The sequence below is a fragment of the Triturus cristatus genome, chromosome 7, assembly GCF_964204655.1.
Source record: "Triturus cristatus chromosome 7, aTriCri1.1, whole genome shotgun sequence".
In the NCBI taxonomy this organism is placed as follows: Eukaryota; Metazoa; Chordata; class Amphibia; order Caudata; family Salamandridae; genus Triturus; species Triturus cristatus.
Window position 1 is genome coordinate 184,061,500 of NC_140590.1, and position 24,037 is coordinate 184,085,536.

Consider the following 24,037-nt stretch of genomic DNA (forward strand, 5'->3'; position numbering starts at 1 on the left):
GGGGTCCTGTAGCAGCTGGTTAATGTATTCCTCAGTATAGGAGAGGGTTTCACTCTCCACCATTTTATAGAGAGAGGAAGAATTCACAAAGAATTGGGGCCGCCCTCAGAGGTTCAGGACTGTTGTCTGTGGTTGGGGCCTAGTGGGGCCCGCGCTAATCGCGTCAATTGGCCTGGTATTAATCCTGCATTACGAACTGCCTTAATACTTGCATTAGGGATTGTATTATTCCTGCATTACAAACTACCTGATTATGTGCATTGAGGATTGAATTATTCTCGCATTACGACCTGCCTTATTACTTGCATTAAGGACTGCGTTATACTTGCATTACGAACTGCCTGATTATGTGCATTGAGGATTGAATTATTCTCGCATTACAAACTGCCTTAGTACTTGCTTTAAGGATTGCATTATTCTTGCATTACGAACTGCCTGATTACGTGCATTGAGGATTGCATTATTCTTGCATTACGAACTGCATTGATCTGACAATACGAACTGCATTACGAATTGCATAACATTGCATTAGTACTGCATTTGAACATCGTGAACTGCTCATTAATACCGCAAGAACCTACAAGTGTTTGTTGGCTTAATAACCGACAAAGTGAAATATTACGAATACGCATATGTTGGATTCTTATCATTTGGTCTTACCGTATTTTTCTTCTTGTTAAAGATATCGCTATTTTCATACATCAGTGTGGTCTCCATTTGTGGTGTTATCACTGTGTCACTGGGAGTGTGGTTGCAAATACTTTACACATTGCCTTGAAGATAAGCCTGGCTGCTCGTGCCAAGCTACCAGGGGGTGAGCAGGGATTATCAAAGAGGGTGTCATACCTCCTTTCCCTGACTAGAAGCAAGGGTCCCTATTTAGACTAAGGTAAATACCTCAGCCAACTAGAGACCCCCAGTTCTAACAGTAGTTATTACCATTTTATATTTCTGCTTCTCGTACTGCGAGAATGCAGTGGGGCGATGCTCTTCTGCCCTAGTGGAGGAGCCTCCCCTGCTCCAAACTGATCCACAAAGCACATCATAGTTTATATCCTGGGAAAAAAGCTTTCTCCTTGTACTTACGTCAGCAAGGAGTGTAGGAGAGATGTAAACATTCACTATCAAGGAACCCTTTCTTCGATTCTCAAGAGACAAGGTCATCCTGAGTACCAACCCTAAATTTATATCCAAGGTTCCTACAGACTTTCACTTGAAAAACATTGTTGTTCGTTCTTTCCAAATCCAACAGTGCTAGCAGAAAGATCACTGCATTCATAAATCATTCCTAGATCCATCAAAATCTACTTTGACAAAACACACGCTCATCAGACCAACTTTTTCTGTCTTTTGGCCAATCAGAAAGCGATGGAACCCTGTCCAAATAGGGAATAAGACATTGGCTCTCAGCCTGCATCACCGCCACAACAAAGCCAAGCACTTGCTCTAGGGAAGAGTCAAGGTTCATTCCACCTGGAGCATGGCTACGACTGCTGCACTCAACACTGTTGCACACTTGCAAGATATCTGCCATGGAGGAGCAGGCACATGTTAACGAAGCTTTACTGCCTCAAAGTGAACGCAGACGCTGACACAGCAGTGGGACACCAAATACACAAAAGGTGATAGGAGGAATGCTTTCCAACCCATTGTTCTTTTGCCCACCATGCCACCTCAGTTTGGACCCACCATATGCAAATCAGTCTTCACCCTGCTCCAATAGAAACGTTCCGGCCCAAACTGCCAGACCAGCTCCCCCCTGAACTAGAACACAAGCAATCCAGGACCGGTTTCACCTTGATTGGGGCTCATCAGTTGGTTGCAGCTTGGCTCCAGTGAGCAGGGAAGCAACGTCTGGGCATACCCTTGCCACTTAGGGTGGTACATCAGACATACACAAGGTGGTAGGCGGAAAGATTGCAATATGTCTAACCACTGGCAATCACTCAGGGTGGCATTCAGCCCTTCATTCTTTTGCCCACCATTCCACTTCAATTTGGACCCAGCCATAAACAAATCAGTCTTGACCCTGCTCCAGTAGGAACAGTCCAGTCCAAACTGCCATGCCAGGTCCACCCTGAACGGCAGCAACCCAAGACCTGTTTCGCTCTGATTGGGGCTTGTCAGTCTGTTGTAGTTTGGTTCCAGTGGCATGTCCATGTCCATGTCTGGGCATATACTTACCACTCAGGGGCCGCTAAAGGTTCAGTTTGCGGGGATATGTTGCAGACATGCCCTGAGGCAAATAGCCCATCTTTTCCTGGGTCTATTGTGTGAGCTGTCCTTGAACTAACTACTTTTGGCTCTCTCAGCGACATGGGCGGTTAAGTGTGATTATAGAGATGTCAGCTAGGATGTGCATGACTTGCTAAGTACTGGTAGTTGAGCTTTAGGCATGATGTATATAATAATTCAAAGAAGGTTTAAGCATTGTAGGTAATCAAAATCTGTTAATTCTATTGCTCGCCTTTTAGTTGATTACTTATTTGTTGCAGGTATGGTTTTGATAGCAGGCTTCTGTCAAAATTAGCAAAAAGAGGTTCTTGTTTTAGCTTGCGGGCTTTACAGTTTGGCTGCAGGAAATGTGCTGTTTGAAACTTGTTTTTTTATTTCCAAATACTGTTGTTTTAAATTGTATTGCGGGTGCTGGTTTTGGCAGGTCAATGTATAAAATATGCTTTTATGCATTCCAGATTGTGCACAGTCTTGTGACTTCTGTTTTACAGTGTTCAGTTTCTTGGCCTGGTTTGGTCATGCCAATTAAATTATAAAAGTGAATTAGCTTTATCAAAGGTGATGCAATTGGCCTCTCCTTGCCTTGATGTGTACCATGCTTTCCGTGGGCGAAGATAGAGACTTTGTGTCAAAATTTCAACCCCGCATTTGCATGATTTTCGCCTTTGTCCGATTGGGCGCAGATGGTGCAATATCAAAATTTCATTTGCTGCTGTTGGTTTCAATGAAAATTATTGCAACTTGTGCACTGTGATTTACTTTGGGGCTGGGGGTACAAGTCATATATTATTTGGTATTACCTGCGCCCCTTTCATTCTCTGTCTTCCACAAGCAGTATGCTCCTGAGGCTTGCTTCAACTAGAACCACTGACAGTTTTCAGTGATTCTTTTAAAGTGAGTACACCACAATTCATGAAGGGAAAGGTAAAACGTACACCTTCCTTTCATACACACAGGAGACACTAAGTAAAGGCAAGGGGGCTGTCTTCCGAATATGTATACGGCAATATGGTTACTTAAGGAGAAAGTTGTTCTCCACTGTGATAAAGTTGAATTAGGGAGGCCGTTTGGAATCACTGTCTAACAATTGAAGAAGTCAGCTCTCCTTCATGAAACATTGAATAATGTATCCAATAATGTGGTTCTAAAGAGAGTAGCTATTCCTCCATTATATGTATAGAGCTCCTGAAAAAACCTTTTCTAGTAAAATTCGAACATTGGCAAAACAGCTTTACGAATGTTGTGGTGGTGTACAGATTCTTCTAGTGGCCAGTTGAAAAAATTCATATTTCGCTCATTGTCTTTTTTATCTGCTATAATGATTATTGTTCACTTATTAGTGAAACTTTTTGATTCTAGGTCATCCTAGAAGATGACTTAATGTGTTGTCCTGATGAAGACCCTGCCAATATTTGCATTGAGGTTGAAACACCAACCTGATAATTGCCGATTAATAGACAACGCATTTACAATTGTGCCTCCTTTCTTTTTATTCTTGTGTTTTTCTTTACTGTACTACAACTTTTTGCAACTGTGCACCCTGTACTTGCACTGTTTTCCCGCTATTGACTGTAAATAATTAGTGGATATTTGTACATATCTGCATCAGACGCCTGTTTTGCCATTTTTAGATCCTGCCTGAGCCAGCGCATGCGCTGCGAGACATTTAGTAAGTGGGTTTTGAAAGTGCTACCACAGACTTTTGCTGGCCTCAAGCTTGCGGATACGGGCGCGTGCACGTGCGCAGCCACCATCTGTCTTTCCTCTGTCACGGGTCATTAAGTGCATCGCGATCACTTTCATTTTCACGGCTGCGCGGCCAATGCTTGTTCTGATTTTTAATGACGACATCTTAATTACAGTACACTTTCCACGGAATGCCAGCCTTCTGACAGTCACAATCATTGGTATTTAAGAACATAAGATGTATTTGATATTCTATTCAAGAATTGTTGATGTTAGGACTGGAATTTTCACTTTGAAGAGGTGGTGAATACAGCACTGTAGGCTCACACGATGCGCCGATCAGCATTAAATAAAGTTAGATGACTCCTCCAACGGGTGAGGGGAGCAGAGGATGAGGAAGTACATATATAGCAAACGCTACTCCTAGAAACGATTGCTGTTCTTTGTTATCTTTAAGGAAGACACCGTGTTTGCAACCTCATGCCTGTCTGGAAAGTTCTTTGACGTCTGTGTCCTTGCTCTTTTCCATTCCCGACGAGTGAGCTATCTCGCCATCTAGTGGCAGCACCGTAAACTTTTTTTCATATGGACTAACATTACTTACTACTTACACATGCCTACTTCGTACGAAGCACCTAGAATAGGGTGACCAGATGTCCCTGATATGCCGACACAGTCCCGGTTGTCCATCAGCTGGCCCGGCAGATTTAGGCAATTTTGGCTCAGATCCCGTTTTTCAGTGAGGGTCGACTCAAAACATTGGAGGCACGTTTTCATGTGTTGCACAGCAGTACTCAGTAGCAGCTCTTATTAAAAACCAAGTTAAATAACTTACGATACTGGGTTTAAAAATGGACCTGTTAGTTATTTCCTTAGTGCTTGGCCTGTGTTTCTATATTGATGAGCGCCACCATTCTGTGTCCCTCAGATACAGTTGAATCGAGTCCTTCTTCTATTTTTGCGAAATGTCGCTGGTTTTGGCTTTTAAAATCCGGTCACTCTAGCCTAGAACCATTCATGTGGGCATGCATTTGGCATACCGCCAACTTGAACAACAAGCATTGGTATAGCCAATAGGTCTCACCTTTGGGACCTTATAAGTGTTTAGCCATGCAACAGTTGATGTTGTTGCACCAAGGATATTGTGCTGCATAGCTAAATACTTATAAGATCCCAGAAGCGAGACCTATTGGCTATGCCAATGCTTGTTTTATTTTTTATTAGAGCAGGGTTTTATTTCAGGAGCTTTAATATGCACATAAAATAGGGATATTTAACCTCATTTGAAACATATTATCGGATCAATTGCTTAACAACATACCCTAAAGGAAACTGTTTTTCCTCAAATATTCTACCAAGGTTTCCTTTAGGAATACACATTTGGCTGAGGTATACGCGTGTGCTGAAGAAGGCATCTTGACATGCACAACAGTGAATGGGCTTCTCTAAGGGTGCCTGACACTAATTTATGCACCCCCACATGCATACCATGTAACATTGTTAGAAATCTTACCTGGCGCATTCTGTTCGTCAAGACACTCTATTGGGCCAATTGACATGGTGGGAGACTTTTCCTCCCTCTCAGTCACAGTAACTTGAGTTCTACCGCATTTCTGAGGGAGGAACAGAGAAGAAGATACTGACTCTTTTTGCACCATGAAAACTTTCCAGGAGATTTAAAGTCCAATTTTTCCTATCAGTTAATTAAAGCATCAAGTCCTGAATGAGCTGAGTCAATCAACTGTTTTCAGGCTTATCAATCTTACTAAAGAAATTACCTGAAGGCTATAAATCTTTAATAATTCAAGATGTCCATCATCATAACTTATAAATGTATGTTCACGCAGCGTATGCACATTTCAACATATTGTTTACATTGAGCTTTACTTTTCTATAGGGTTTGTTAAGTGATACAATAAACTAGAACCTGACTGCTTGTGGACCAGTGCTTAATTTGTAAAATGTTAAGTGCCAGGGCTCTGACCATGAGGCCACTGCAGCTTGCACCACCCATCGCCCTTGTCATCCCTGCCAAAACAACTACTAACCATCTCTCTCACATGTAAATGCGACAGTTCAAATTATTCCAGGTCCCCAAAGGCATGGCTGGGGAGGCAAGTATTAGCAATTTAAATGTATATTGTATTCCTAAACAACTGTTGTTTTGCTCATCTCTAAATTAGATGAGTAGCGCCACCATATGGTTGACTGTTCTAAGTATGGTGTTGACAATAAGGTGCCGGTGCCGAGCACCGGAAACCAATTAAGTGCCAGTGCTGAGCACCGGAAATTACCGGCTTAAATTAAGCACTGTTGTGGATTATTCCCAGGGAGTGTTGAGTCATCCACTATAACCAGGCGTGTACTATCCACCAAGTTTTATAAATCATTCACTGCCTTGTTATGTGTTGATCCCTTTCTAGCCTTTTTTGCCATGACTTGGTTGGTTGTTGCGGTGACCAGGACTAGTTATTCACTGTCACCATATGTGCCCCTTTCTATTTCCAACATTCAAATGTAGACTGTGCTTAATGATCCATACACTATGGTGCCGATTACGATCCTGGAAAAAAATTCCCCGTACGACTCGTATCCGGTCGTTTTACCGTACGAATCGTACAAGTGCCGTACAAACTGCCAATCACGATTCGCATGGTAAAAAGTCCACACGAACCGCATTGGGAATTATTCCCCACACGTCCTCGGGTCGGAAAATGTGTCCGACACGTCCTCGGACGATTTACCGTACAAATGTGAAAAGTGAAGTCCGACCGCGGAATCACGATCCATCCCGTGCGTCCGATGTTACAACCGTATGGAAAAAACACCGTACTCCCACCCCAACCGAACTCCCATAGCAACCATGGAGACATGTGCCCGCATACGCGCCCAACACCCCCCCAGCCCTCCTATGTACGAGTCGAATCCCCACCCGTGTATGTACACCCGTGTATGTACGAGACGTACCCCCACCCGTGAATGTATGGAGCGTACCCCCACCCCAACCGTGTATGTACGGACCGTACCCTCATCCGCGTATGCATGGAGCGTACCCCCACCCCAACCGTGTATGTACGGACCGTACCCTCACCCGCGTACGTATGGAGCGTACCCCCACCCCAACCATGTATGTACGATCCGTACCCCCACCCCAACCGTGTATGTATGACCCGTACCCTCACCCGCGTACGTATGGAGCGTACCCCCACCCCAACCGTGTATGTACGGCCCGTACCCTCACCCGCGTATGCATGGAGCGTACCCCCACCCCAACCGTGTATGTACGGACCGTACCCTCACCCACGTACGTATGGAGCGTACCCCCACCCAAACCGTGTATGTACGACCCGTACCCTCACCCACGTATGCATGGAGCGTACCCCCATCCCAACCGTGTATGTACGGACCGTACCCTCACCCGCGTACGTATGGAGCGTAACCCCACCCCAACAGTGCATGTACGACCCGTACCCCCACCCCAACCGTGTATGTACGGACCGTACCCTCACCCGCGTACATATGGAGTGTACCCCCACCCCAACCGTGTATGTACGACCCGTACCCTCACCCGCGTATGCATGGAGTGTACCCCCACCCCAACCGTGCATGTACAGACCGTACCCTCACCCGCGTACGTATGGAGCGTAACCCCACCCCAACAGTGCATGTACGGCCCGTACCCCCACCCCAACCGTGTATGTACGACGCGTACCCCCACCCGCGTATGCATGGAGCGTACCCCCACCCCAACATTCTAAGTACGGAGCGCACCCCAGGCCCCAACACCAGCTCCTTCACACAACATCGCGCATGTACGAGTCGTACCAAGCCAGACACAAGGACAGCACTGTACAACAAAATGCCCGAAGTACACACCGTACACACGCTAAAAACGCACGTACACAACCAGGACAAAGCAAAACAACACAAGAATACACCATTCGAATGGCACAAAGCCACAAAACATGTCCAACAAGCACAAAAACAACACATTCACTGACCTGCAACTGCCAAAATCCCAAACAGAGGCCCAAAACACAACCACTCCTTATAACACACCCACCCAAACTTCAAACACAGCCACACCCACCAATGGACCAATAAAAAGGGCCCCCACACACAAACCATGAGCCTTTGCAACAGACTCACTGCTGCCAGACCCCACAGACAACCTACAGCACCATACTAGAACCTTTACTACACCTTACACTTGCACACCTTCACACACCCACCTTCACAAACACCCCCTCATCACATTCACACACACACCTGCACAACCACACCCACACACCCACAACCATCCACACACCCCCCCTCCACCATCCACACCCACACCCCTCACCATGCCCACTAACAAGAATCCAAAGTTCACTAGCCGAGAGTTGGAGGTCCTTGTCGATGAAATCCTCAGAGTCGAGCCACACCTCTTTGGAACATTGGTCAGACAGACCAGCATTTCAGAAAAAACAGCCATGTGGCAGACGATTGTCGATGCTGTGAATGCTGTTGCGGACACCAGAAGGACCAGGCATGAATGCCAAGCCAGGTGGTACGATCTGCGGAGGAGGGTCCGAGCCAAAATGACCGACGAACACAACCAGGCCAACGTCACTGGAGGAGGGCCGCCCCGCAGACGCGTAGAATACCATCCCTGGGAGGAGAGGGTGATGGCCATACTGCTGGTGGTGGCAGTGGACGGATCAGAAGGACTCCAAGACCCGGGTGAGTACACAAACAACTCACCTCACATGGGGGGAACGTCATCCACAACCAAACTCACAAACAGGCACGCAACCACCCCAAGCTATCGCATGACTCAACCACACTCCATGAACACGCACATGCCACTGGCGCCACCATGCCCCATGCACCCAGCTGGACAATGCCAAGTCACAGGCCACAGAAAACACCAACACAAGACACGGTAAGCCGGATGGCGGGAGTGTGGGCCCCAAAAATCACATAGTGCAACTCAGAAGCAGACAACAATGCCCCCTGCCCATATGGCCTAGGTCACAGCCAGACAAACAGTGTGTCCCCCCACAGGAAAGACTTGCCAGCAAATGGCGGACGCCTTGCATGAACACATGGGGGTGACGGCACGTTCTTGCACATGACAGCAGCTAATGAACAGCCAACACTGTGAAAGAGTGGCAGCACACACCACCACAGCAGCAGCGCAGACACAGACACTACACCCAATGGGTGCCTGGAGATCAGAAACAAACTCACATCAACAATCCAAGGGCCATTCAAAGATCTGCTAACAGTGTGTGCCCAGGAAGCTGGGCTGAGGTGACAGAGGGTGACACACAGAGGGAGGGAGAGGGGGACAGAGAGGGAGGGAGACACAGGGAGACGGACAGAGGGAGGAGGCTGACACACAGAGGGAGGGAGAGGGGGACAGAGAGGGAGCGAGAAAGGGACACACAGGGAGAGCAAATCAGCCTTGTGGGGTGTGGGAATGTCTGCTCGTCAGCAGGTGGACTGCGTGCATGTAGACAAGGGTGGCCAGTGCCAGAACCCCCCCTATTCTCCATGGCAAAACACAGGGCCATGTCACAACCTGTGCACGAGCACAACGACAGCTACCTGCATTATCTAAGTGTGTGGAACCACTCCATGTGCCCACGTACAGTGCAACACGGAAGGCGCCAATGCATGGCTCGCCACACCTGCCCACTCCACTGCTGACTGCAGTCACAATTGACGCAGCAAGTAAGACTGTGCCACACATAGGTAAAGTCGCAAAAGCTGTGGCCAAGGGACATGCCCATGCACAAGTGCACTGTGAGTGGAATGCAAGACATATCCAAATTCCCAGAGGAAATGTGCCAACTTAGAAACCAATGAAACATGGATGTTGCATGGAACAAAATTAACATTGTCTCTCTCACACACAGGTCAACGTCGTGGATCACCCCCAACACTGGGGGGGAAGACTCACAGGACCCGGCTCGGCGGGATGACGGAGCCACCGGCAGCGACGACTCTCACCACTGTGTGGACGAACCCGACCCCGACCAACCTGGCCCCTCTGGTGTCCAACGACCTGCAGCACCTGCGTCAGGTACAACTGGGCCAACAACCACCCCCACTCCTGCCACATCCCAGGAGACACCCAGGATCCCTGCCCCACCACCACAATGCAGCCAGGCTGGCCGGGAGGGACACGGTGTACCGGGCACCCAGGAGGAGGCAGGCGACAACGCCAATGCCCCCCTCAGGGGTCCCGGAGACCCGATGTGCCCACAAGGGCAGGCCAGGTGCAAGTGGGCAGGGGTGGTGGGAGTGGAGGACAGCGGAGGCGCGAGCCTGACCAGTTGGCTGCGGAACCGGTATATTCCCATGTCCGAAACATCCTGGACACATACCGGCAGGACACCACGGGCATGGCCCAGGTTGTGTCCACCCTCAACGAGATGAAGGGGACCCTCGATGAGATTAAGACCCAGCAGGCCCAGCAACATGCGGAGCAACATGCCTGTCTACTGCGACACCAAGGGCGGATGGAGGACAGACAGGCTGAGCTCGTGACGGTGTTCACGGGAATTCACAGTACACTCCGTCGGATAGCCGACAAAATGGCAACCCTCCCTGTGCCATCAGGCGTAGAACATCACCACCCACAGGGAGGGATCAGGAGGAGGAGGAGGAGACATCCGACGGAGCATCCCAAACATCGTCACGGCCTGCTTCTGAGGGTCCCCGCAGGAGGGCGGGTCGTCCACGGAAAAGACCGTGAGGGTCAGCGCAACAGCACCATCTCCCAGGACACCTGGCCTGGCCCACTGGAGCAACAGCAGCACAGCAGCAAAAGACATTCTCTGCCACATGGACTTGCTGGTCACTGTCTGACCAATGTTGACAAAGACTGTGGCATGGACTCTGAGGATTTCAAATGGCAAGGACACCAACTCCCCTAGTGAACTTTGGATTCCACACACCCGGAAAGCCCCTCATGTCATAACCCCCCCCGTACCCCAACCAAAATAAAAAGTTACACCATAAAGAGAAGATGCCTACATTTTGCATTATTACCTTACATGTGTCTTGTAAAGTCTAACCATGCCTGAGTTCTCATTTGACTTCAACCATCCACACCCTGGGGCCTGAGTCCGGCACAGGACACACATGGGTCACATTGTATTAGGCAAGACAGACACGGAGCACCATACACACCCGTGATGGGCCCAACCAGCTGAGGGGGTGGCCGCACAACCGTGCCAACACACATTTTGAGTACAGCGACAGCCATGCGCAGAGGTCAGGGATCATGTGGAGTGTCCTGTGGGGCACCCAGGTATGTGTGGACAGGTGGCAGAACCATGTCCTGCAAGCTTGAGTCAGGTGGATGCAGAGAATGGTGGCCTGGCCAACGTTGGATGCATGGGGATGGCACATGTCACAATACCCACACAGTCATGGACATCATGCACAATACACAGTCTAATCCCACACAAACAGCTTGCATCTTGCTACTCTACACATAGACACATAGCCATTATCACGGAAAACCATGCCAGACATGCCGGATGCACCGTGGCAACACACCAGCATTGACTGAGAAGAGGCACCTTGGAGGCATAGGGACACCTTTATTAGTCATGTATTCGGGATTGCAGAGGCAACTCGGAGTACACATGAACGGGTCATGTGAATTAACATGTGGGTCCAACACTGGAACCCCCCTTCTGCAGCACAAATGCGTGATAGCCATGGAACTGGCACACAAGTGTCGGCTAACAGCTAAACACCCCCTGCTGCTCACGGAGAGGCTGCCATACACCATTGATCCGCTGATGTGGAAGTCCCACACCATGTCAAGCCAATGCAAACCGTATGTGTCCGAAGGCAGTGTAACACACATTGATGCCATCATCACAATCCACAATCCCATCACTGATGACTGTCAACAAGTCTGACCATCTATTCAGGTGTACACAGCTGCATGTCATGTGTCCCATGGTGATGCGACATGTCTGCAGAGGAACCAAACATCGACAGGGGCAGTGTGCATACATCGTAAACAACTGCCACACCCAATACACCCCTGATGCATCCCTTACCCTAAGGAGACTTCCAAACGTGTCCGTGCGTGTAACGCTGAGTCAGCACACGATGACGTGGCCATGAGGAATAGCAGTGCCACAACAATGCAACCAGCAGACGGCATGCGCAAGTACCTGGGGATGAGAGACACACAAGAAGTCAGCCACAAAAAGCACAGCCACTTGCATGTGCATGTACTCGACACATGTAAAGATGACAACATGCTAGGTCACAATTATGACTGGGGAAATACACTCATCACTGGCACCATCACTCCAGTGACACATCCACACACACCTCTGACTCACGTGCCATACATGCAGATGGACACACACATCACAACACATGCCACACGGGGACCAATGCATGCACACACAGACACTGGTACTCACCACTAAGCAAAGAAGTCGCGTATGAGCCGAGTCCGGATGTCCTCTTGCGGAACCACATCCTCCACATCACTAGCCCCATTGCCAAGACCTTGGTCCTCCACGGGTGGATGGTCCTGATCATCTTGATCCAGGATGAGTGGCACAGCTTTCTCAACTGCCATGTTGTGCAGCATGCAGCACACCATGAAGATTTTGCAGACCTTCGCCGGGGCATATGGGAGGGCGCCGCCGGTCTTGTGGAGGCATCTCAATCGGCTCTTCAGGAGGCCAAATGTCCTCTCTATCACTCGCCTTGTCCGGCCATGGGCGGTGTTGTAGCGGAGCTGGGCCGGCGTGATGGGGTTGCGGAGAGGTATGATCAGCCATGGCATGTTGGGATAGCCAGCGTCCCCTACATGGAAAGCACATGGACATAAGTAGGACAGGAGAAGCGGTCGTGCTGGAAGTCTACGCAAAATACAGGGCAGACAGAGTGTACCGACCAACAACACATGCTCGTTCGTTGCGCAGCTGCGTCATCATTTCAGGCACCCTGCTACGCCTCATGATGTAGGCATCGTGTGCTGATCCTGGAAAACGAGCACAGACATGTGAAATCACCATGTTGGACAGACACACCACAAGGGCATTTATGGAGTGGTAGTGCTTGCGATTCCTGTCCGCTACCTCCTGTGCCTGTGGTGGTACCAAAGCCACATGTGTCCCATCTATGGACCCAATGACATGGGGCATCCCTCCCAGGGCATAGAATCCACGCTTGACCCCAGTCAACATTTCAGGGGTTGGGAAATTGATGAACTCATCCAGGTGAAGCAACATGGCCTCTAAGAAATCATGCAGCACACGGCAGAACATGCTCTGGGACATGCCACCAACATGAGCGATGGTATTTTGAAAGGTACCCGTGGCAAGAAAATGTAGGGCTGCCATTACCTTCAGCTTGGGTGTGAGTGCCGTAGGATACCTGTGCAGCGGTTGCAGGTGTGGTGCCAGCCTCGCCGTCAACTCCACAATCAACGGTTGGGGGAAGCGGTAGCACCGGATACAGTCATTCTCCCGCATGTCAGCCAAGTCCGGAATTGCTCGGGGAAGAGGCGGCGCTCTGCAGTAATTTGGAAGTGGCAAGGAAGAGTGAGTGCACTACAACAACAATTTTTTGGTGCTGAGCACATGTTAATCTGTCAATACACATATGCGACATACGGAGTCAGGTATGTGCCACATGCCCTGGACACGTATGGCTGCCAGGTGACACTCCTACCAAGACCCAGCTACACACGGAGATTGTGAGCCTCCACATGCCATGGCATGGGATTAGCTGTGTCCCAGTGTAAGTGAACAGCCAGACGCAACACAGGAGTGACATACATCAACACATCAGCAGAAGTAGGATGTCGATTGCAGAGACTGGTAGCGGAACACTAGAGCCACAGGTCACATGACATTACACTAGGACAGCCCACACACCTTGCCATAAAGGTGTACATGTAATGACTCACCACACATTCATAGAGAGGATGCAGACATGTCCTTGTTACGCTACTCCATGTCCCATGCATACATACGCACCTCACATCCGATACCACATGTGGCCTGGTGTGCGGAACAGTGTGCCATGTCCATCTACACACAGACACATGTTGGTTGCTGCAACAGCTGATGCTTTTGAGGGAGCTCCAACATCAAGCTAATGGGAACCCCCCACACATACATGACATAGTCACATCGTGCACCGTGGGTAGTCACATGTCTGGTGTGGTAACCCCTGTAGCGGGCATCAGGGGACACTTGCGTGTGTTGTTGACTGTACCATGCCAGTGACGCTCATCCCAATTGTGCAGTACGACATGCACACATGTCAAAGGAGTGAAGGGCATGCCTGGCATACATTGCACCGTCACACATAACATCTGTACACATCTCATCATACATCTGGTGCCTTCTCGACTCAGGAGTAATGTGCCACATCACAGCCTTTCACACCTGTGCCCCACACATGTAGTACTGCCCAGACAATGCCTTGATGTCCATCCATGGACAAGTATGTCAGCCCTATTCCTTCCTGTGTGCTGCCTGTCACCACTGTGATGTGTGAAAGGCACCGTACTTTCACTCAGAGGGCCTGTGTACGTTCCCTATCACTATGGGAGTGCTGCCGTATGTGTACCCATAGTGATAGTGAGCGTACGCACGCGTGTACGGTCCGTATCACTATGGGTACGCATACGCAAGAACACCCATAGTGAAAGTGAGCGTACGCACGCGTGTACGGTCCGTACCACTATGAGTACGCATACGCGAGAACACCCATAGTGATAGTGAGCGTACAGGCGTGTGTACGGTTCATACCACTATGAGTACGCATACGCGAGAACACCCATAGTGATAGTGAGCGTACGTACGCGTGTACGGTCCATACCACTATGAGTACGCATACGCGAGAATACCCATAGTGATAGTGAGCGTACAGGCGTGTGTACGGTCCGTACCACTATGAGTACGCATACGCGAGAACACCCATAGTGATAGTGAGCGTACGCACGCGTGTACGGTCCATACCACTATGAGTACGCATACGCGAGAACACCCATACTAATAGTGAGCGTACAGGCGTGTGTACGGTCCGTACCACTATGAGTACGCATACGCGAGAACACCCATAGTGACAGTGAGCGTACGCATGCGTGTACGGTCCGTACCACTATGAGTACGCATACGCGAGAACACCCATAGTGATAGTGAGCGTACAGGCGTGTGTACGGTCCGTACCACTATGAGTACGCATACGCGAGAACACCCATAGTGATAGTGAGCGTACGCACGCGTGTACTGTCCGTACCACTATGAGTACGCATACGCGAGAACACCCATAGTGATAGTGAGCGTACAGGCGTGTGTACAATCCGTACCACTATGAGTACGCATACGCGAGAACACCCATAATGATAGTGAGTGTACGCACGCGTGTACGGTCCGTACCACTATGAGTACGCATACGCGAGAACACCCATAGTGATAGTGAGCGTACGCATGCGTGTACGGTCCATATCACTATGGGTGTTCTCGCGTATGCGTACTCATAGTGGTACGGACCGTACACACGCCTGTACGCTCACTATCACTATGGGTGTTCTCGCGTATGCGTACTCATAGTGGTACGGACCGTACACACGCCTGTACGCTCACTATCACTCTGGGTGTTCTCGCGTATGCGTACCCTTAGTGGTACGGACCGTACACGCATGCGTACGCTCACTTTCACTATGGGTACGCATACGCAAGCACACCCATAGTGATACGGACCGTACACACGCCTGTACGGGCCGTTGCGATGCATTTGTGGTGCCCTAGGGCCCCGGGACGCACCGTACCTGTGTGTGAAACTCCAAATTACATAGGGGACACATGAGGGACAAGTAGAAAGGCCTACATGCATGCTGGTTGTCATGGAGACCAAGTTTAAAGTTTGAATTTTTTTCTGCAGCTGCACAGCAGTAGTCAGTTTGAATGAATCTACTTTGTTGCAATGTGGTCCTGGAGTTGACATCATGCTCAAGAAAAAAACACAATAAGAACCCACTGACTGTGCTAGGTTTGAAGGGATTGGAGGAAACATAGGATGCAAATGTGAGTGACCAATCACTCTGTACTCCTGTGCATGAAACAGGCCAGCAAGGCAGATATAAGGCAGCCAGGTCCCATGAGGGAGCACTTGCCTGCACATCTTTGGATTCGACGACCCAGCTGCTGCTACTGATTCCCTGGAACCATGTCAAGGTCTGTGGAGAGGTCACAGCCTTTCACCCTGGAGGAGAACCTGGCTTTGCTGGATGTGATCCTCCCACAGTACCCCCTGCTGTATGGGCAACCAGGGTATCAGGTGAGTGCAGAGTCTACTAGCACAGACTGTGTCCCTTGTTTGTGACTGTGACTTCTGGCATTGTGTCCAGGTGTGACACATATGCTATGTACTGTAGGGGGGGTCCCAGGGGGGGAATGCCTGATGTCTCCCAGCCAGTATATGCTGTGGTGCATGTCTGCCATCCTCACTTGCATTGTGTTTACTGTGACAATCACTGCATGGTGCATGCCACATTCTGCCTGTCTTGTCCTCCTGGGAATGTAGCCTCTACAGTCCTCATTTAATTATGTGGTCAGCCCAGTGTGACAGGTGACTGTACCCACAGATGTGTGTTAGTTCTGTGTACCTGTGCTGAGAGTGGCCACATGATGTGTTCGTACCCTGGACATCGGTGTGTGTGTAAGTCCCCTGTCATGTGGGTGGGTGCATATGTGGAGTGTGGCCCCCGGCCTGCATGAGGGATGGATATACCCTGCCCATGTGATGTGAGCAGGGAGCAGTGCTGTGTGTCTGACGTGCAGAGCCAGCCCCACACCTGTGAGCCCCCCTGTCTAGTGGCACATGTGCAGAGTGAGGTTTGTCACTGCATTTGGCAATGGCAGGTGGATATCCTGTGCCTGTGTGTGTCTGTGTACTCTGCTGCGGTAGCGTCAGTGGCCTGTGGCATGTGACTGCTTAGAGGTGCTGCACATTATCCTGGTGTACCTTCTGATGCACAGTGTGAGCCTGGATCATTGATTGTGTCGTTGCCCTCATTCCACCTGTGTACTTTCAATGGCACGTACTGCTTTTGCCCTTCCCCAGAGGATCATGTCCCTGTGACAAAGGTGCAATGCGTTGGATGCATACTATGCCTTGTTGTAAACAGCTAATTTGTTCTAATATGTCTCTCTGTGACATGTGCCTGGTGTATTGATGTAGTGTCACTTGTTCATCCTCACAGGTAGGCGCCTCTGCCAAGGAGCCGATATGGATGAACACCGTCAGTGCCGTGAGGAGGACGGAGGGTCGCAAGCAGCGCCTGGCCCAGGTGAGGAAACGCTGGCAGGATATCCGGTGCTGGACGCGGAGGATCGCACGGGTCCTGCTGGGGGACTCACCTGAGACCCATAAGAACCGTGGGCGCCGCCGTCTGACCCACATCCACAAGCGTGTGCTGGCGGTGGTATTTCCAGACTTGGAGAGGCGCTTACAGGAGAAGCAGCAGCAGGAAGGGGGTAGGTACATGTGTGTTTGTTGTGTGTCACCAGCATTTGTAAGTGCACAGTTGCATGGATACACTGCCAGGGTTTAAGGGTGCTGTGCAGATCCAGTTACCCACAGTATAGCGGTGCTCTCCTGCCTCCCTTCCCCTCCTTGCTATGTGTTCCCTGGTCTGTGTGTAGTCACTCCTTCACAAGGTAATGTAGGCTGGCGCGTTCTCCACGTGAACTATGCCTGTAGCATCATTTGTGGGGGTGGTGTGTAACAGGTTTTGGGACCTTGCCTGTGCCCTGTCCAGTTCAGTACATGTGGGTTCCATGTCAGTTGGCACTGATGCTGAGTCCAGACATGGGAGTTAGTCTCTCAAGTGTCATGCCTTACAGCACGCATGTCCTATGTTGGGGCCTGTGACATGATGTGCATGAGTGTGCGATACGCATAGTGCAGGGATGGTGGCGTGTGTTGCAGTCATTCCCATTCAGGACCATGGTGTTGTGTGGCCACTACTGTCCCCTGGGGCATATTTTCCTAGGTGTCATGTGTGTCATCACAAAACGTGGACACTCTCAGTGTCTACAGCATAGGTTGTGCTCTGTGCCATTGTCCCCTGGCACCATGTATATTGACGTAAAATGTAGTACAAGTATCCACTGTACAGCCTGACCTGATTTTCCTTGTCCATACTCACGGGGGCCAGTGCCTGTGTGTCTTGTTACAATCATCTGATGCTGCCCATTTGTACATGATTATTTGGACAGGCGCACCTTGGGTATTTGGCGTCCAATCTTGCATTTATGCAGCCTCTGTGTATTTCACCCAGACTAAGAGATGTAAGTGCTTCCTGTGTCTCAACAAATTGTCTCATGTAGGGGGTGGTTGGTGCGGGCAAAGCCTACATGTCAAAACCTGTAATCTCCTTGCTAGGTCTGGCCAGTGTGTGATGTTTGTCTGGACATACACTCAAGGTGCAGGGAGCCAGTCATGGTGGGCATGTTTTCAGTATTACCTATGCTGCATGTGCCTCAAGTTCATGGATATGGTCCCTGCTCATCCCTATTTTCGGCAACGCTGTGTGGTGCAGATGCAGTGCTGGATTGTCCCCAGGGCCTGGCTCCTCTGTCAAACTCCATTTCATGTCATTTGCTATTGTGTCATGCTCTGCATGGTTTTTCTGTGGCATGGTGGGTCAACCAACTGTGTGTTGCATGCCCTACATCTGTACCTTGTTTTGTAGATGTTACTGATCTTTCTTTTCAGGCTATGCACTGTAACCTATGTAGATTGGACTCATGTGACATATGTATACAGGTGTATGATTAATTGCTGTCTCTTCACCTTGCCCACAGCATCGTCGGGGGACACGGAGGGAGACATGAGCACAGACGGAGCGGAGGGACCGAGCACCAGTGCCAGCGTTGACATCGTGGCTGGCACATTGAGTGGAACTGAGGCGGAGGAGAGTGAGGCCGAGGACCTGTCCACTGGCACGACAGAATATGAAGCTGACGGGTCCGAGGATGATCTCTCCGAGTGGGCGGAGGCTGCACCAGCAGCTGACAGCGGCACAACATCTCAGCCCGCCCCCTCCATTGCCATCAGCCGCCTCCCACTTGCTCGTGTCCCTTCCCAGCGTGCCCGGTCACCACATGTCTCCTTCCTGCCAGGCACCGCACCCCCTGCCCCTGTCTCCACTGCTGCCACCAATGCCGAGTCTGTGGACATCCAGCGGCAGTTGCAGGTTGGTCAGGCTGTGATGCTTAATGTCCTCCATGGCCACAGCCAAGTGCTGAACAACATGGAGGCATACTTGGAGGGCATTTTTTCATCGCAGGCTGACCAACGCAACTTGCTGAGGTCCATTGACTCAACACTGACTGCAGCAGTGGGTCTCCTGCAGCGCTACGTCCAACCCCCTACCCCTGACCCATCCACACTTCCCACTCCCATGCCTGTCCCACGTACACCCAGACGTCAGCATGCACCCACCACAACAGACGCAGGCACCACACCAGCAGGGAAGGTCATACGCACACCTCCTGGCAAGCACACACAGGGTGAAGTAGGCACACCCACTGGGTCGGGGGGCAAACGCAAGTCACGCAGCCAGAGTGGGAGTCCGCATTCCACCAAATCCACTCCCTCCAAATCCCCTCCCCTCAGTCCTCCTGGCCACATATCCGGCAAAGACTCCTTCATGGCCGCTCTGTCCCTGAGCCCCACTGTGACACCACCCTGCAAGCGGTCAAGGGAGTCCCCGGTCAGGGTGGTTGAGTCCCCCCCCGTCCACACCCTCCCCCTGTGGCGCTGCGACCCATCCCTCCGCCCCCCCCTCCTTGGGGCCTGTGGTTCCTTCGGGTGCAGGGGAGTCGCTGGAGGACCTTGCAAAGGTGTGCAGCGCCATCCTGACCTCCGCCTTTGGCCCTGACCCACCCCCTGTGGTGGAGTCCTCCATCCCTGAACCCACGACGCCTACCCTTCGCCCTCATGTCCCTGCGGTGCCTGGTCCTTCCTCCCCACATGATGCCCTCCCCGCTCTGGAAGACGAAGGAGTCTGACTGTGCAGGCAAGCTAGGGGACACGCGTCCCACTGTGTCCCCCACCTGGATTGGAACTTTGGTTTGCCCTATGGGCATTGTACTTTTTGAACTTTCAAGGGACAAACATATTTTTGGATGCTGATTAAAGCAATTTATTTTTCCTTAGTACACTACTGTCTGTCTGGTATTGCTGTTGGTCGACCTGCCCCATTATTTTGGGTGGTGATTATGTGTTGGGTGTGTGGGAATTGTCATCTTGTGCTGGTCATTGGGTGGATCCTGGTATCTGTGTGCCATCACAAGCTGTTGGCTACATAACTTTGTTCATGTAAGCAGTTACTTCATGGTGACATCGTCCCAAGGTGTGTTCCTTCCTCTGTGTAACCTGACTTCTTCCCTGCAGGGTCTTTCCAATATGTGGGGCTGAGCTGTGTCTACATTGGCTGGGTGTGTGACGGACTCGTTAGACTTGGCCCATGCATGCTGAGCGATGTCTCCACCTGCATCATTCATGGCGTCATTGGTGGTCACTGTACTTGTGTATGTAGACTGTTGCCATGACTTCATGTGTACATGTATTCTATTAGGCGCTATGCATATGTATACTTCCAGCCTCGCACACATGTGGTACATGTACTGCAGGATCTTTGTGCACCTGACTGACATTTGTGGGCATTGGATCTGTGGGTACTCCACCCTTTTCTTTGCAGGGGCACTGCTGTGAGTATAAGGCACCCACCCCTCCTGTGTCTGGGCACTGCTGGGAGGACTCTGCACCCACCCCTCCTGTCTCTGGGCACTGCTGGGAGTGTTAGGCACCCACCCCTCCTGTCTCTGGGCACTGCTGGGAGGACTCTACACCCACCCCTCCTGTCTCTGGGCACTGCTGGGAGGACTCTGCACCCACCCCTCCTGTCTCTGGGCACTGCTGGGAGGACTCAGCACCCAGCCCTCCTGTCTCTGGGCAGTGCTGGGAGGACTCTACACCCACCCCTCCTGTCTCTGGGCACTGCTGGGAGGACTCTGCACACACCCCTCCTGTGTCTGGGCACTGCTGGGAGTGTTAGGCACCCACCTCTCCTGTCTCTGGGCACTGCTGGGAGGACTCTACACCCACCCCTCCTGTCTCTGGGCACTGCTGGGAGGACTCTGCACACACCCCTCCTGTCTCTGGGCACTGCTGGGAGGACTCAGCACCCACCCCTCCTGTCTCTGGGCACTGCTGGGAGGACTCTGCACCCACCCCTCCTGTCTCTGGGCACTGCTGGGAGGACTCAGCACCCACCCGTCCTGTCTCTGGGCACTGCTGGGAGGACTCTACACCCACCCCTCCTGTCTCTGGGCACTGCTGGGAGGACTCTGCACACACCCCTCCTGTGTCTGGGCACTGCTGGGAGTGTTAGGCACCCACCCCTCTTGTGTCTGGGCACTGCTGGGAGGACTCTGCACCCACCCCTCCTGTCTCTGGGCACTGCTGGGAGGACTCTGCACCCACCCCTCCTGTCTCTGGGCACTGCTGGGAGTGTTAGGCACCCACCCCTCCTGTCTCTGGGCACTGCTGGGAGGACTCTACACCCACCCCTCCTGTCTCTGGGCACTGCTGGGAGGACTCTGCACACACCCCTCCTGTCTCTGGGCACTGCTGGGAGTGTTAGGCACCCACCCCTCCTGTCTCTGGGCACTTCTGGGAGGACTCTGCACACACCCCTCCTGTGTCTGGGCACTGCTGGGAGTGTTAGGCACCCACCCCTCCTGTGTCTGGGCACTGCTGGGAGTGATAGGCACCCACCCCTCCTATGTCTGGGCACTGCTGGGAGGACTCTGCACACACCCCTCCTGTCTCTGGGCACTGCTGGGAGGACTCTGCACACACCCCTCCTGTCTCTGGGCACTGCTGGGAGGACTCTGCACCCACCCCTCCTGTCTCTGGGCACTGCTGGGAGGACTCTACACCCACCCCTCCTGTCTCTGGGCACTGCTGGGAGGACTCTGCACCCACCCCTCCTGTCTCTGGGCACTGCTGGGAGGACTCTGCACCCACCACTCCTGTCCCTGGGCACTGCTGGGAGGACTCTGCACCCACCCCTCCTGTCTCTGGGCACTGCTGGGAGGACTCTACACCCACCCCTCCTGTCTCTGGGCACTGATGGGAGTGTTAGGCACCCACCCCTCCTGTCTCTGGGCACTGCTGGGAGGACTCTGCACCCACCCCTCCTGTCTCTGGGCACTGCTGGGAGGACTCTGCACCCACCCCTCCTGTCTCTGGGCACTGCTGGGAGTGTTAGCCACCCACCCCTCCTGTCTCTGGGCACTGCTGGGAGGACTCTACACCCACCCCTCCTGTCTCTGGGCACTGCTGGGAGGACTCTGCACACACCCCTCCTGTCTCTGGGCACTGCTGGGAGTGTTAGGCACCCACCCCTCCTGTCTCTGGGCACTTCTGGGAGGACTCTGCACACACCCCTCCTGTGTCTGGGCACTGCTGGAGTGTTAGGCACCCACCCCTCCTGTGTCTGGGCACTGCTGGGAGTGATAGGCACCCACCCCTCCTATGTCTGGGCACTGCTGGGAGGACTCTGCACACACCCCTCCTGTCTCTGGGCACTGCTGGGAGGACTCTGCACACACCCCTCCTGTCTCTGGGCACTGCTGGGAGGACTCTGCACCCACCCCTCCTGTCTCTGGGCACTGCTGGGAGGACTCTACACCCACCCCTCCTGTCTCTGGGCACTGCTGGGAGGACTCTGCACCCACCCCTCCTGTCTCTGGGCACTGCTGGGAGGACTCTGCACTAGGCCTGGGCGTAGTTCGCGAAGTAGCACTTCGCGAAGCTACGCAAAGTGAAGTTCGCACTACGCGAGCTACGCATAGCACTTCGCGAACTGCGTAGTACCTTGTTCGCACTGTGCCAGATGTCGTTTTCAATGATTGCACAGTGCGGACAAGCAACCGGCACTGTGCAATCATTGAAAATGGCATCTTGCACAGTGCGAGCTGTAGTTTTCTGCTGCTCGAGTAGATTTTTACTCGAGCTTCAGCTTTCTCAACGCGAACTGGTAGTTTCTCATCGCGAGCGGTCGCGAGCATACGCGACCACTCGCCATGAGAAACCTGACCTCCTCGCGTTGGGAATCTCGCCGGGAGGTTTATTTTCCATGCTCGCGATCGCCAACTTGAAGTTGCTGATCGCGAACAAGGAAAAAGTCTCGCCGGGATGTCATTTTGCTTGCTCGCGGTCGCCAACTTGACGTTGAGGACCGCGAGCAAGCAAAAAATGACCGCAGCACTACGCAACACTACGCTACGCGTGTTCGCACTGTGCTATGTGCAGTTCGCGTAGTGCGAAGTAGCGCGAACTTCGGAAACTACGCGAGCGTAGCGTAGTGCTTTGCCCAGGCTTACTCTGCACCCACCCCTCCTGTCTCTGGGCACTGCTGGGAGGACTCTACACCCAACCCTCCTGTCTCTGGGCACTGCTGGGAGGACTCTGCACCCACCCCTCCTGTCTCTGGGCACTGCTGGGAGGACTCTACACCCACCCCTCCTGTCTCTGGGCACTGCTGGGAGTGTTAGGCACCCACCCCTCCTGTCTCTGGGCACTGCTGGGAGGACTCTGCACCCACCCCTCCTGTCTCTGGACACTGCTGGGAGGACTCTGCACCCACCCCTCCTGTCTCTGGGCACTGCTGGGAGGACTCTGCACACACCCCTCCTATTTCCGGATATGTACGCTTAGAACATACACGGGTGTGGGTTCGCAACATGCATACGAGGTGGGGGTACGGTCCGTACATACACTGTTGGGGTGGGGGGTACGCTCCATACGTACGCGGGTGAGGGTACGGGTCGTACTTACACTGTTGGGGTGGGGGTACGCTCCATACGTACGCAGGTGAGGGTACGGGTCGTACTTACACTGTTGGGGTGGGGGTACGCTCCATACATAAGTGGGTGAGGATACGGGTCGTACTTACGCTGTTGGGGTGGGGGTACGCTCCATACGTACGCGGATGAGGGTACGAGTCGTACTTACACTGTTGGGGAGGGGGTACGCTCCATACGTACGAGGG

The 24,037-nt window shown here is 52.0% G+C and overlaps 1 protein-coding gene across 1 annotated transcript in view; it reads right to left on the reverse strand.

The window, feature by feature from the left end:
* Positions 1 to 1,297: 1,297 nt before the first annotated feature.
* Positions 1,298 to 24,037, reverse strand: part of LOC146809179 (alpha-tectorin-like) — a 934,770-nt gene continuing 912,030 nt past the window's right edge. The window contains exons 20-21 of the mRNA XM_085614840.1: positions 5,435 to 5,534; positions 1,298 to 1,527 (exon numbers count right to left, since the gene is read on the reverse strand). Coding sequence (XP_085470966.1) covers positions 1,298 to 1,527; positions 5,435 to 5,534 — 330 coding nt within the window. The remainder of the gene's footprint in view (positions 1,528 to 5,434; positions 5,535 to 24,037) is intronic.